The 13,623-nt window shown below is 36.9% G+C and overlaps 1 protein-coding gene and 1 long non-coding RNA gene across 2 annotated transcripts; one reads left to right on the forward strand and one right to left on the reverse strand.

Annotated features, from left to right (window-relative positions):
• The first annotated feature begins 3,260 nt into the window (after positions 1-3,260).
• Positions 3,261-4,129, forward strand: LOC112179860. The gene is made up of 4 exons (XR_002927936.2): positions 3,261-3,419; positions 3,516-3,586; positions 3,753-3,821; positions 3,926-4,129. It is a non-coding gene; the product is annotated as an uncharacterized LOC112179860 (long non-coding RNA).
• An 869-nt stretch (positions 4,130-4,998) lies between these two features.
• On the reverse strand, positions 4,999-6,382 carry LOC112177410 (bidirectional sugar transporter SWEET5). The gene is made up of 6 exons (XM_024315703.1): positions 6,343-6,382; positions 6,154-6,190; positions 5,787-6,039; positions 5,510-5,671; positions 5,243-5,365; positions 4,999-5,133 (listed from the first exon to the last, which is right to left on the reverse strand). The coding sequence occupies exons 1-6, from the start codon at positions 6,380-6,382 to the stop codon at positions 4,999-5,001; spliced, it is 750 nt and encodes a 249-aa protein (XP_024171471.1).
• Positions 6,383-13,623: the final 7,241 nt, after the last annotated feature.

Genomic DNA, 13,623 nt, shown 5'->3' on the forward strand with positions numbered 1-13,623 from the left:
AATTAAGTTCCGGAGAATTCTCGGAAAATAATAATGAATTTTCGGGGTACTATAGAAACAAAGTAGAGAGAGAGAGAGAGAGAGAGAGAGAGTTTCTCTAGGCAAAATGGGTATGCATTGGACATCGGGGCTGGTCCCTATTAATAGGAAAAGTGAATCAATGGAAATGTGCTAAGTGTCTAACTCTTAATAAACCACCAAGAAGTTTGTGACACTTGTCAAGCTTTCATCACTTTTCTTCCTTCCACTTAACAAATGTCCAAATGACTCATGGAATTGCAACTGACATGTTTTTCTGTTACTCTTGGTCACTAAGCAAACCCCTTGATCAATGAGAAGGCACCATGTCACTAAAGAATTCACTTTAATCCAAATTTTAAAAATTCCTTAAAAATAGCTTGAGAATTCGAAAAATGCTGCGAAATCTTATTAATCTCTACTTTCCATTTCCAAGCTCAAAACTAAAATTTGACCAACTTCAAAATTCGGGATCTCACAAACTAACAAAAAAGCTACTAATAGTTGAAACTGCTACTAGCATACTTTTGAAAAACTACTATCACTGCCAAACAAACCTACTGTGCATTTTTGTTGGTTACTTTATGTGTTCATGTCAAAACTAGAAACTAATAATCTAGTTGATAGAGTTTTAGATTCATGTGTTTTCATTCACACCTGTCTATTGATCTTAGTTATATCTTTGTTCTTCCAATAATTCTTTCTTTTAATTGTCTACTGCTCACTATAACTGTTGTAGTGGTTTTTTAACACTGTGATAGTATCTTTCTATGCTTAAATTAGTATCTTTTCAAGCTGATATTGGTAGTCATTTTGTTTTCATTTTGATTGATTTTAAGTCAGTAGCTCTCTATAACTATTATAGTGATTTTTCAACACAATGATAGTAGCTATATATCATGCCTATGTAGTATTTTTTTTTAAGCTGAATTCAGTAACTTTTTTTTTTTTTTCATTTTGATTGATTTAAAGTTGTTTTCTGTCAATAGCTAATCAAATTGGAAAATCAGGATTCTATAGGAACTTCAGTTTTTTTTTTGTTTTTTTTTTTTGTGATTCTGTATCTCTAGCATTTGTTGTTTGAAATTTGTGCTATACTATCAATATGGATAATCAACTGGTATGTTGCAATCAATGTCTATGTCAGTAGCTATTTATTATTGGTATAGCTTTTTGTATGTATGTCAGTAGATTTTTAGATTACTTGTTTTTGATTATATGGTTGATAAAGAGTGCCACTTTTGGGGTGCACGGCATGTTGCTGTTTTCAATTTGCATTTCAAATACTAATATTTTGTTGTATCTTCTTGGAAAATTCTTTCCCTTTGCATTTGTAGCAGTAGATTCTGAAAATCATGTGAATTTGAGTAGTGAAGCCTCCATTGACCAAGAGATCATCCGGCCAACCAAGAAATATTGAAATGAAGTCTGGTGCTGATCGAAGGTGGCAAAATAATGCCTATGGTTAGTGTAGTGTGGTAGAGCTTGATAACAGGAAACATCAACGGTGGCCATCTGAAAAATTACAGTAGCATTACAACATTGACTGTAGTTTTATACAAATATTGTAATAGATTTTCACAACTAGAGTAGTGACTTTTTATAACTATGAAGGTAGTTTTTTCCATAGTTATATCATTGTTGAACTCTGCATACTTTTTGTATCATTGAATATGTTCTCTTTTTGCAATAGCATTTTTATATTGGTTGTATCATTTACATTTCCATAGCTTTTTTAGTATTTGAGAATAGTTTTCTCAGTCTCTGGGAGTACCTTTTGTTCTGCTTGGTAGTAGTTTTTGTTTTGCTTGGTAATAGCTTTTGGCATTGATAATTAAGAGTAACTTTTGGTGATGGTAATAGTAGTCTTTTGTTACTGGTCAGAGTAGCTTTCAAGTGTTGGTGACAGTAGCATTTGTTGATTGTGAGAGTAGTTTTTAGTGTTCGTGATAATAATTTTTGTTTATGGGGATAGTAGCTTTTGGTTTTGGGGAGCGTAGCTTTTGTTGGTGACAGTAGCTTTTGTTGCTAATGATAATAGCTTTTGGTGATGGTAATAGTAACTTTTGTTACTAGTGAGAGTAGCTTTCAGGTCTTGTGACAGTAGTATTTGTTGCTTGTGAGAGCAGCTTTTGGTGTTGGTTACAGTAGCCACTACTAGCAAAAAGAGCAACCCACACAGATTTTAAACACACTGACTCTCACACTAATAAAAAATCAGTAGGTTTTAACTTGTAGATACAGATATCCGTGTGAATTGAATGAGTGGGTCCTACATAGGAACATGCTCACACTATTACTTACTGAAATCAGTGTGGCTAGACTTTCACACAGATGTCTGTATGTACCAAATATTTAACCTATACTGATATCTGTGTGAACTATTTATACACAGATATATGTTGGTAATAACAAAATTATAATTTCCAAAATAATTATATTTCCCACAAACATCTGTAGCAATGAAATTTCACACTATCATCCGTGTGAATGTTGAAATGACACTGATATCTGTATGTTGTTTGACACAGTTATCTGTAGCAATTGCTACTTCCCCACTGACATCTGTGTCAACATTTGTTAGAAGTGACATGTTTGTATCTCACACGGATATCCGTTTGTATTATTGTTGTTAATACACACAGATATCAATGTGGATTAATGGTAACAAATCATAGTGATCTTCTCCCTCATCTTTGCAAGTTTATTTAGATTAGGGACTGAAAAAAAAATTATCCAAAAATTTACGAGTCTTTTTAATCATGTGGAAATGATAATTCCAATTGATTTGATTTCTATGGTAAAAAATTAAAAGTCCATAAATAAGTGATTAATGTAATTAATCTTATTTGATTTGTATGGTAAAGTATAATTACCTGTTCTGTAGAAAAGATAATTACGGTTAATTTGATTTATATGGTGAAAATTGTAAAAATTTAAAAGTCCATAAATAAGTGATTAATGTAATGAATTTTTTATTTTTTCCGTTATGACAAAAACCTAATATTCTTTTATCGTCATTAAAGTTTCATATAGGTACTCATAGTTTAGCAAAGAAAAGACATTTTTCCAATAATAAGGGTAAAAGAGATAATAATAACAAGTAAAAAATAAAGCAGAACTTCACAAAAAAAAAAAGAAAAAAAAAGAGCCGCAGCCACACTGACTTCAGTTGCCATTTAATAAGAATAATAATAATAATTAATTTTCTTAAAGCTGGTCAATTATGTTTACTTCACGTTCACTACATTTATTCACTCTTCCCGTCTCTCTCTCTCTCTCTCTGAATGCTAGAGAGAGAAAGTAGATCTCGCCCAGCACCGCTTCCTCCAAACAAACCCACACCGCCGTTTCTTCCAAACAACCAAATCGATGTTTCCGGCTTCTTGCAACGAAATAGGGTAATTCTCTCAACCTCTGTTCTCAATCTTCAAAACCTTTCATGTAATTGAAATTCCTTATCTCTTCATTGAATCCTATATTTCAATGGGTTACAGGACATCATCTTTTGGGAGACCCTAGTTTGTTCATGAGTTGGTTATCAGCGAAATTGATTCCGGTGTTGGAGGTGAACTTTCTCTACAATATCGTTGTTTTAGTTTAGTATATTGTTGTTTATCTCTTGTTTCTTTAAACTCGGGTTTTTGGTTTGTGATCATATAAATTCATTTCATTTGTTGAAGCCCACTTCTAAGTCCTTTGTTCTAAATAAAGGGTGGTTTTGCTATTTCTAGATCTTCAATGATTCTGCCAGGCCATCTTCAGATCTTCAACCGCGTTTTAAGAGTTCGCAATAACAACAGGTAATCATCATTAATCTATCATTGATAAATTGGTATAACATTCTTGATCTGGGTCTTCATTTGTTTCTCTTCAAGATCTAATCTTTTTTTTTGTTGCTTGCAAGGTTCTCCTGATTTAATCTATCGTGCAATTATGCTGTTTGGATGATAATGAAGATCGCCAGTTATTTAGGAGTGACATTTCCTACTGGTTTGGGATTTGATTATAATGAAGCAAAAGATGCTCGCTGATGAACAGATCGTGAGATTATGTGATTAATTTAAATGTGATTATACTCATTAATTTAAATCAGAGGGGATTTGACTCATTAATTTAAATGTGATTATATTAATTAATCTTAATACTTCATTATGTAAATTAAGAAAAACAAAAATGCTAAAATTGATTATCTCCTTAAAGCACAAATGCTGTAATTGATTATTATAATAATTTACTTTGTAAAATTTTCATTAACTCACACAGATTTAAAGTAGCAAATATCTCAACTCACACAGATTTGAAGTAGCAAGTATCTTAATAGCACGTTGGTTGCAGAAATGGGTCCCACTAAAAAACTCACACTGATTTTTCTATCAGTGGGGAAAGATCAAAGACCACCCCATCAAATGAAACAGACATAACATCTGTGAGTGTAGGGTAGCCATTGGGCTTCCCATACTGATTTCAGTAGCTATTAAGATTTATACCCACTGATTTCAATCAGTGTGTAAAGCTGATTTTGCTAGTAGTGAGCTTTTGTTGATGGGAATAGTAGCTTTTGATTTTGGGGAGCATAGCGTTTGTGACCTCGTCGGAGGTCGCTGGAAATCTCAACAGAGTAATTTTTGTTGCTAGTGACAATAGCTTTTGGTGTTAGTGACAGTGACCTTTGTAGTTGCCGGAGTTTGCCGGAAGTTGCCGAAGATTCTTGCCAGAGACCTTGCCGGAGAGGAGAGAGGGAATGATTGTTGACTTTTTACTCTAGTGGCTTTCATGTAAATATGTTAGTTTTTATATCCAAAATTCAACACAATTTTTAATCTAGTAGCCTTATGAGATAAAAAAAATAGTTAGTGGCCCTATGGCTAAAAGAACATTAAAAAATGACTTTATATGCAACTGGCCCTTAATTTTATAGTTTGGACGTGTGTTATATATATGGTAATTTGTCTAATCTTAGCAACCATATCCCAAAGTCTAAACGCCAGAAAGTTGACGCTCGGGCTCAGGCTTTTTAACATTTTCATCATCCCATTGCGCTGTTTTGTAGTAGTGGGCGTAAAGAATGAGCTGCACCAACCCTAAAGCTGATCCCAAACCATATGTCATCAGCTGCATCCAATTGTTCAAAGAATAAGTTATTTTCTGTTAAATAAAAGAAATCGAATCCTTGTAATCAAGAAACAAATTCAAGGAGGTATATATTGTGTTGGATAATTACCAGGATGGAGAAATAAGCTCGAGTAATAAATGTATGGATCAGCCAAACAACTCCACTGCAAAAGTAAGCAACTGAGAGATAATGTGGCATGTATTTGACACTCTTCGTCTCGATGACCATTTTCTGTCCAAAGAAGAAAAAAACTTAGTGCTCTTGCAATATTCGAATGGATAAACACAAACACAATCCTGAAGTGCACTTAGGTCTAACATACATGCACCGATGCACGCCCACACACACACATATAGAATTTTTATAAAAACATACCATGACTGTTAAGGGTGACCCATACATAATGACATTGGAGAGAACACATAAGTAGTCGAGAATCCTGCAGCGGACTGAAGGACGATATGAGGGAATGGTAATTGCGAGAGCAACAAGAAGAAGGCAGAAAACTTCAATCACAAGAGCAATGATGACATTTATCTGAAGAGAAAAAAAAGTAATAAGAAAGACAAACGTAAAAGTAATTTGTTATATATAAATATATAATGCACTAACTGAATACAGTTTAGTTTTAGGGTTTAGTATTAGTACTAACGCGTTTCGTTGCCGAAGAATATGCAAAGAAGATGGCAATGTAGACGAGTTCAAGAAAGATTCCGGTACCGATGATTGCAGGATCGATCGGAATCGGTCCATGAAAATAACAGTAGTAAAGGCTATTGAAGTTCGGACAGACGCGCGGTAGACCATAAAAGAACCACAATGCGCAATTAAGCAAAGTTGCTAAATAAGGATCTGGCTTGAATTCTCCTACTGTTTTTTTATTGATTATTTTCACAAATGTTGGGCTGCAACAATATTAATCTTTATCAACAATCAAGGATTAATGTAATCAAACAAGACGTTAAATCCCATAGTCACAAAATGCAGAGAGGAGAGAGAGAGAGAGAGAGAGAGCTTACATTGGGGAGACAAACAACCATAAAATGATGAGATTGCCTGTGAAGGAAGAAACAAGTTAAGATTAGGTAAAGTGTTTAATGCATGTAAAGAGCGACTGAACGTGGTTAATTCCCGATCGATTCTTAACTCATGAATATGATAAATACAGCGCTGCTATGTATATGTACTATGTACATAAATATACTCACCTAGGAGCCCTACAAGAGGTTTGAGGGTGGCTATGGCCATGGCCTCAACGATATTCGAACTATGACCTTACTTGAACAGGAGTTTCGAGGCCATGAACCCAAACGAGGATCGTACCTCTGTGTCCTTCACTTTTAAGGAGACAGAAACCTAAACGAGGATTCAACTTCTTGAGGCTTGATCTCTGTACGTAAATTTACAGCTTAAATTAGAAACGGGTACTTAGTTAATATGTCTATTACAGTTATTTTTTTGTTTTGTTTATGTTGACCTGAAAATGATCATACATAGTGCCATGACTCATGACGAGTAATATTTTGTTTTTTTGATGACATACGAGTAATATTTTGTTGAGTCGTTGGAGTTCCTTCTTCTAGAAAAGTAAAACCGGTGCCTGAGGTTTACTTCATCAACAAATGACGTAATAAACATATATATTCATTTGATTTTTTGGGTCTAGATGAACCTAAACCAGAAAGGAACCAAATTATAACTTCCATATTCTGACTTTACTACCAAGAAAACGACATTGTTTGCCTTTTATCGAAGCCATATGGTCTACTCTTTGAACGTGGGCGCTGGAAAATTAGAAATATAGGATAAGTGGGATATGCATCTCCGACGTACAATATGGAAAAAATTGAAACCGTAGTGAACTCGATCGGATATAAGGAAACGCGAGAAGATAACAAAGTAAGGACCAAACCGGGACAGAATTAGAAAATTAAATTGAGGGGTTTAAATTTACGATAGGTTGCCAAATTCTTCCTTGCTTTTTTTTTTTTTTTTGCTAGCTATTCTAAATTTCTAATACATGTTTTCTTTTCAAAAAGCTGAAGTGGGCTGCAGCTAGCACAACCCAATAGTTTGGGGTCATGACTACGTTTGTCCTTATGGTTTAAAAATATCTAATTTTGATCTTTGATTTTAATAAATCAACTAATCTTACTCCAATTATAACTTTTCGTCTAATAACGTTAGTGAAGCACTCATGTGCATGTCACATGAGGGGATAATTTCGCATTTAAAGCTGTCTTAACTCATCTGCATCCATTTCGCGAGAGCACCAACTAGAATTGAATATGGCTCCTCATGAATTGGAATATGCATCAACTACTTTATTCGTCAATCATGGTGCAGGTAAAAATATATCTCTCCCTTCATTTGTAACAATTAGGTTCATGCCTACGAAGGGATCAAATCATGTTAGATGGTATCTGTGAGTATCAATAAGAGAATCCCATAAATGAAATTTGTGTTTCTTGTCTATATTGATGATATACCCTGAAAGTAGATAAATCGGATTGTTAATAGGATTTTCATTGAACTGCATGAAAGCTGCTTGTGTTATGTATTTGCGACTTTGGTCTTGCAGAAGTTACGAGTCTGAGTTATCAATAGACAGACATCCAGAACTTAATACTTGGCTGCTAATTAAGCTAGCCAAAAAGGATGTGAATTAGGACGTAAAGATTCAATTAATTGAGTTTTGTTTATGGAATAAACTCCGAATACTAAACTAGTATAAGTTGTTTTGGTCTCTTCTTAGAATATTCTTCTGCCATAGAGGAATTGCATTGAGTTAATTAAGCTAGCCAAAAAGGATGTGAATTAGGACGTAAAGATTCAATTAATTGAGTTTTGTTTATGGAATAAACTCCGAATACTAAACTAGTATAAGTTGTTTTGGTCTCTTCTTAGAATATTCTTCTGCCATAGAGGAATTGCATTGAGTTGTAAGCAAAGGTTTGAACGAATTTAGGATTCATGATCATAATAGCACAAAGAAAGATTAGGATTTAGGATATTCTAACCTGGGTCAGAGGCCCTTTGTCGAGTTTATATCCTCTATGAATCATATGACCATGGAAGATACACAATCGAAGTTGATTCTTTTGGTATTCCTAAAAGCTATTTAAGAAGATAGAGAAATGAAATGTGGAATTGTAAACTAGGAAATGGGTATCTGTGGTTTAAATACAAAAGATAAAATTACCCCAGCATGTGACGAGCACGTGAGGGTCTCAATAATGGTGTTAGACAAAATGTTATAGTATGACTAAGATTAGTTGATTTATCAAACCCGAGGGACCAAAATTAGATATTTTAAAACCACCAGAGCAAATGTAGCCATGACCCCAAATCACAGGCACCATTTATAACATTTGCCCATATTCCATAATAATATGAGGCCGAGTTCTCAACTTAATTGAGTTATATACTCCAATGAGGATGAATCTCATTGGCTATCCGAAGTACTTATATCCGATGTAAATGTCTCAATTTTTTAGTAAATGGAATTTCTCTTTTCTAAAAAAAAAAGCAAAAAAAGTGTAACTTGAAGTTTAGTCTTGCACAACGAGTAGTAAGCTCCATCTGTTTTGAAAGTGAACGTTTTTGTTAAGAATAAAATAAAATGGGATTTTACGGGTAATTTGTTATACATGGCTAAAATATATTCTCAACATGTACCTACCAGAATTGAAGTCCAAGAATTTTTGTTTACAAAAGAGAGACAATAAATTAAACTAAATTATCATAGGTAATGTTCAATTCCTTCTATCTCAACGTAATCTTACATGTAAGATTTGGAAGGAGTTTTGAGTTTACGGTTGCTCATGCAACATTTTTGTTTCATGGGGATGATATACTAACTGTATGCGTGACCCAACGCCTCATTATAGTTTAGTTAAATGAAGTGGGTAGGAGACCTAGTTCTCGGAGGGTGTACGTCAATTTCAAGTAGGGGTGGCTTAGTCCAACTGTCCAAGTCTCTGGCAGCAAATTCTTGGTCGGTGGAAATATGCATGCATACATGCATCAGTATCACCGAAAACAAAGAACCAAGAACAATATATGTTGAAAAGAATTCAAAGATCTTATATGGTCCCCTCGGAGATCATCATCCACTATATATTTACTATTTTCCCCTTCCACTTCTGAATATTGAGCCACACAAATGCTAAATTAGTAGCTTACCTTCATCAACTTTTCTGAGTGAACAGAAGATGTTTACAAATGCTAAATTGTATCCGTAAGAGACAATAGACAAATGGTGTCGAGGGATGACGAACGTATATAGATCGAGACTAAATCAAGTTGTTTTAATGAATTATTGAATTACCTCAGGTTAAGAAAATGACAAACAAAACAAATTTTTGTATAGACGTCTTCCTCAATCGCCCTACACAAAAGAAATCACAAAAACAAAGTAACCCAATAATGATTTTGTATTTTATAAAACATAATCTAATCTAATTGTAGTACTACATATCCATGTAGGGGTCATCATGGGCCGGGCTAGGGCAAAGTTAAAGTCAACAAACTTTAGGGTCGGGTAGGGTAGGATCGGGGCTTAAATATGTTAATCCTTCCCCCCCCCCCCAAAAAAAAAAGCCCCATCCGTTAGGGCCGACCTTCCAAATAGGGCCAACTAGGGCCGAAATGGGCCTCATTTTGTTTAACAAAAAAAAAATTATTTTTTTATTCTCAAAATATGGCTCAATGATATATATAGGTAATAAAAGACTCATTATTTTTATTGATCATATTTAATATATATATTGTTTTAGGGAAACCGTAATTGAGAGGAATTTGCTGTATATTCTCATTGATAATAGGGGTCTCTTTATATAGAGGATTACAATGCATAGAATACAAATCATACAAGGAAAGTAATCATACATTGAATAAGAATCTAGATCCTTCTAATGTAACCATATTACCACTAGGTCAAGTAACCTAGAGTTTGAGCTAAACACAAATAGAGATATCCTTAAACACTCCCCCTTGTGTTGTCCAAACGCGGTGCTTCTCTCGTTGCCTCGTTAAAAACCTAGCCGAGTAACAAAAACCCAGTGAGACAAAAATAACTTCGGTCGAAGGGGAAAAAGAGCACAACACACCCTTCACAATTCGAGACAAACATGTAGACATCTCCCCTTGATGTCTGCGCCTCCCCCTGATGACTACGATCATGGGAGTTCAGATAATTTCCACAAGCCAATTCTTGCCGCATGTTTCTCGAATGTGGATTTGGGCAATGACTTAGTAAACAAGTCTGCCGCATTTTCCTCAGATCGAACCTGGTTCACTTTGATCTTGAGGAGCTTCTGTTGTTGCTGATTGTAGAAGAATTTGGGCGATATGTGCTTGGTGCTGTCGCCTTTGATGTAGCCTTGCTTCATTTGTTCAATGCAAGCAGCATTATCCTCATAAATGCTCGTTGGCTCATCTGTGGTAGACTTCAAACCACAATTGCTTCGAACATGCGTAACTATGGATCGAAGCCATATACATTCACGAACTGCTTCGTGAAGAGCAATAATCTCTGCATGATTCGAAGAGGTAGCGACTAAGGTCTGCTTTGTAGACCTCCAAGATATCGCGGTCTTTCCCATGGTGAAAACATAGCCAGTTTGGGAGCGACCTTTGTGTGGGTCAGAGTGGTACCCAGCGTCAGCAAAACCTTCCAAAACACTTATATCGTTTTGGGGTGGGGAGAGGGAACGCAGTCCACCATGTGTAGCGTCCCTGGTACTTGATGCGTCCGAATCCATCTTCTCTCTGTAGGGATAGAACAAGCCCATATCAATCGTACCACTTAGGTATCGAAAGATATCTTTAACACCAGTCCAATGACGTAGTATTGACGCAGAGCTATATCTATCTAGCAAGTTCACAACGAATGAGATATCCGGTCTTGTGCATTATGCTAAGTACAATAATGCGCCTATTGCACTTAGATAGGGCACTTCTGCCTCTAGCACTTCTTCGTAGTCATCTTTTGGACGAAATGGATCCTTCTTTGGATCAAGACTATGGACGACCATTGGGGTGCTTGAAGACTTAATCTTGTCAATGTTGAAGCGCCTAAGCATCTTTTGGGTATGAGCTGATTGATGAATCAAGATACCATCTTTACGGTGCTCAAGTTCTAAACCGAGGCAAAACCGTGTTTTCCCAAGATCTTTCATCTCAAACTCGGATTTCAAGTGTTCAGCGGTTTCCCTTAACTCTTTAAGGGTTCCAATTATGTTCATGTCATCGACATAAACCGCTACTATTGCAAATCCGAAACTTGTCCTTTTTATGAACACACACGGGTATAGTTCATTGTTGACATATCTCTTCCCAATCAAGTAGTCACTTAGACGGTTATACCATATCCGTCCGGATTGTTTCAATCCATATAGTGAGCATTTCAATCTAATCGCAAACGCGCTCCGTGGTTTAGAGCCACTTGATTTGGGTAATTGAATTCCATCTGGAATCTTCATGTATATCTCTGTATATAGTCCCCCATATAGATACACGGTAACCACATCCATAAGCTGCATGTTCAGTTTTTCGGAAACTACCAAACTGACAAGGTAGCGGAATGTAATGACGTCCATTACTGGAGAATAAGTCTCCTCGTAGTCAATTCCAGGGCGTTGTGAGAAGCCTTGCCCCACAAGGCGAGCTTTGTATCTTACAATCTCGTTTCTCTCATTACACTTTCTAACGAATACCCATTTGTGACCAACTGGTTTGGTGTTAGGCGGTATTGGTACAACTTTGCCAAATACCTTTCTTTTCGCTAGAGAATCAAGTTCTGCCTGGATCGTATCTTTCCATTTTGGCCAATCAGCTCTACGTTGACATTCATCAACGAAGCGTGGTTCGATGTCATCGGTCTCAATAATCTCACGCGCCACTGAATATGCGAATACATCATCAATGATGATGAAGTTTCTTTCCCACGTCCCATGTACACTAGTGTAATTTATAGAGATCTCTATGTTCTCAGGGATAGGTTCTGACATTGAGGCGTCCCCCAATGATGTCTCTTGGACATAACCATAATCCGGAACATTCTCATGGGACGGATTTTGAGTATCAATGATCAAAGGATTTGTTTGTGCCTTATTCGCTCTCTTTCTAGGGCGAGTATCCTTCAAACCAATTGGTCTACCGTGCTTCCTTGCGGGATCTGCGGCCATAGATGCCACATCATTGTCGTGCTGGGCAATGGCGCTATCGCCTGATGTCACAGGAGTGGCGTGATGTCCAGTATTTGGGACATCGATCCTTGCAGGCAAGCTTGCAGCAGGTATGTGTGATCTCGTCACTTTGGCAACATCAAAAAACGCAAACGCATCAGGCAGAGTGTCTGCTACTTTTTGGAGCTCGATTATTCTTCGCACTTCAAGTTCAGACTGTGCAGTACGGGGTCCGAGATGAGACATACTGGGGACAGACCATGACAATTCCTGTCGTTTCTATTGAACATTTGTGTTCTTATTTTCCCCTAACGATGGGAAGACTGTCTCATAAAAGTGACAATCCGCAAATCTAGCGGTAAAGAGATTGCCTGTCAAGGGTTCAAGATAGCGGACAATAGTTGGAGATTCATAGCCAACATAGATGCCCATTCGTCGTTGTGGACCCATCTTAGCACGCTGTGGCGGCGTAATAGGCACATAGATGGAACACCCAAAAATGCGTAAATGCGAGATATCAAGCTCGTACCCAGTCACTAGCTGTAATGCAGAGTAAGATTGGGTTGCAGTGGGTCGTAGACGAATTAGCGTTGCTGCATGCTATATTGCATATCCCCAAGCAGAAACAGGGAGATTGGTGTGCATAACCAATGTCCGTGCTATCACCTGTAGTCGTTTGATAGCTGCTTCTGCGAGACCATTTTGGGTATGAACATGGGAAACTGGATGTTCTACATCAATCCCCAGTGACATGCAATAGTCATCAAACGTTTTCGATGTAAACTCCCCAGCATTATCAAGTCGAATTGACTTAATTGGATGGTCAGGGTAGTGGGCCCGTAGACGGATAATCCGGGCAAGGAGTTTAGCATAAGCAGCATTTCGAGTGGACAACAGCACGACATGTGACCAGCGTATCGACGCATCAACCAATATCATAAAGTATTTAAAAGGTCTGCATGACGGTTGAATTGGTCCACAGATATCCCCTTGGATTCTCTGTAAGAACGGATTGAGTATTTTAGGATCCTTTGCATAGGACGGTCTCGGTCCTAATTTCCCGAAGGAACAGGATTTGCAAAATGAGCGAGGAGCCTTAGAAGCAACCAATGAGGGTTTTGGTTGGGTCTGAGCGTCTGTAGCGCTATTAGAAGCAAAGTGTGTGAGTACATCTCCCATTATGGCGTTAGAGCCATGGAAATTGGTTTGCGTGGCGTTATGGCCACTAGGAGGAGCAACCATGGCTTCATGCTCATGGTTGGCGCCATTTATGGCGTCATCACTAGGGACATGGGCAGC

Source organism: Rosa chinensis, chromosome 7 (genome assembly GCF_002994745.2).
Source record: "Rosa chinensis cultivar Old Blush chromosome 7, RchiOBHm-V2, whole genome shotgun sequence".
NCBI classification, from domain to species: Eukaryota; Viridiplantae; Streptophyta; class Magnoliopsida; order Rosales; family Rosaceae; genus Rosa; species Rosa chinensis.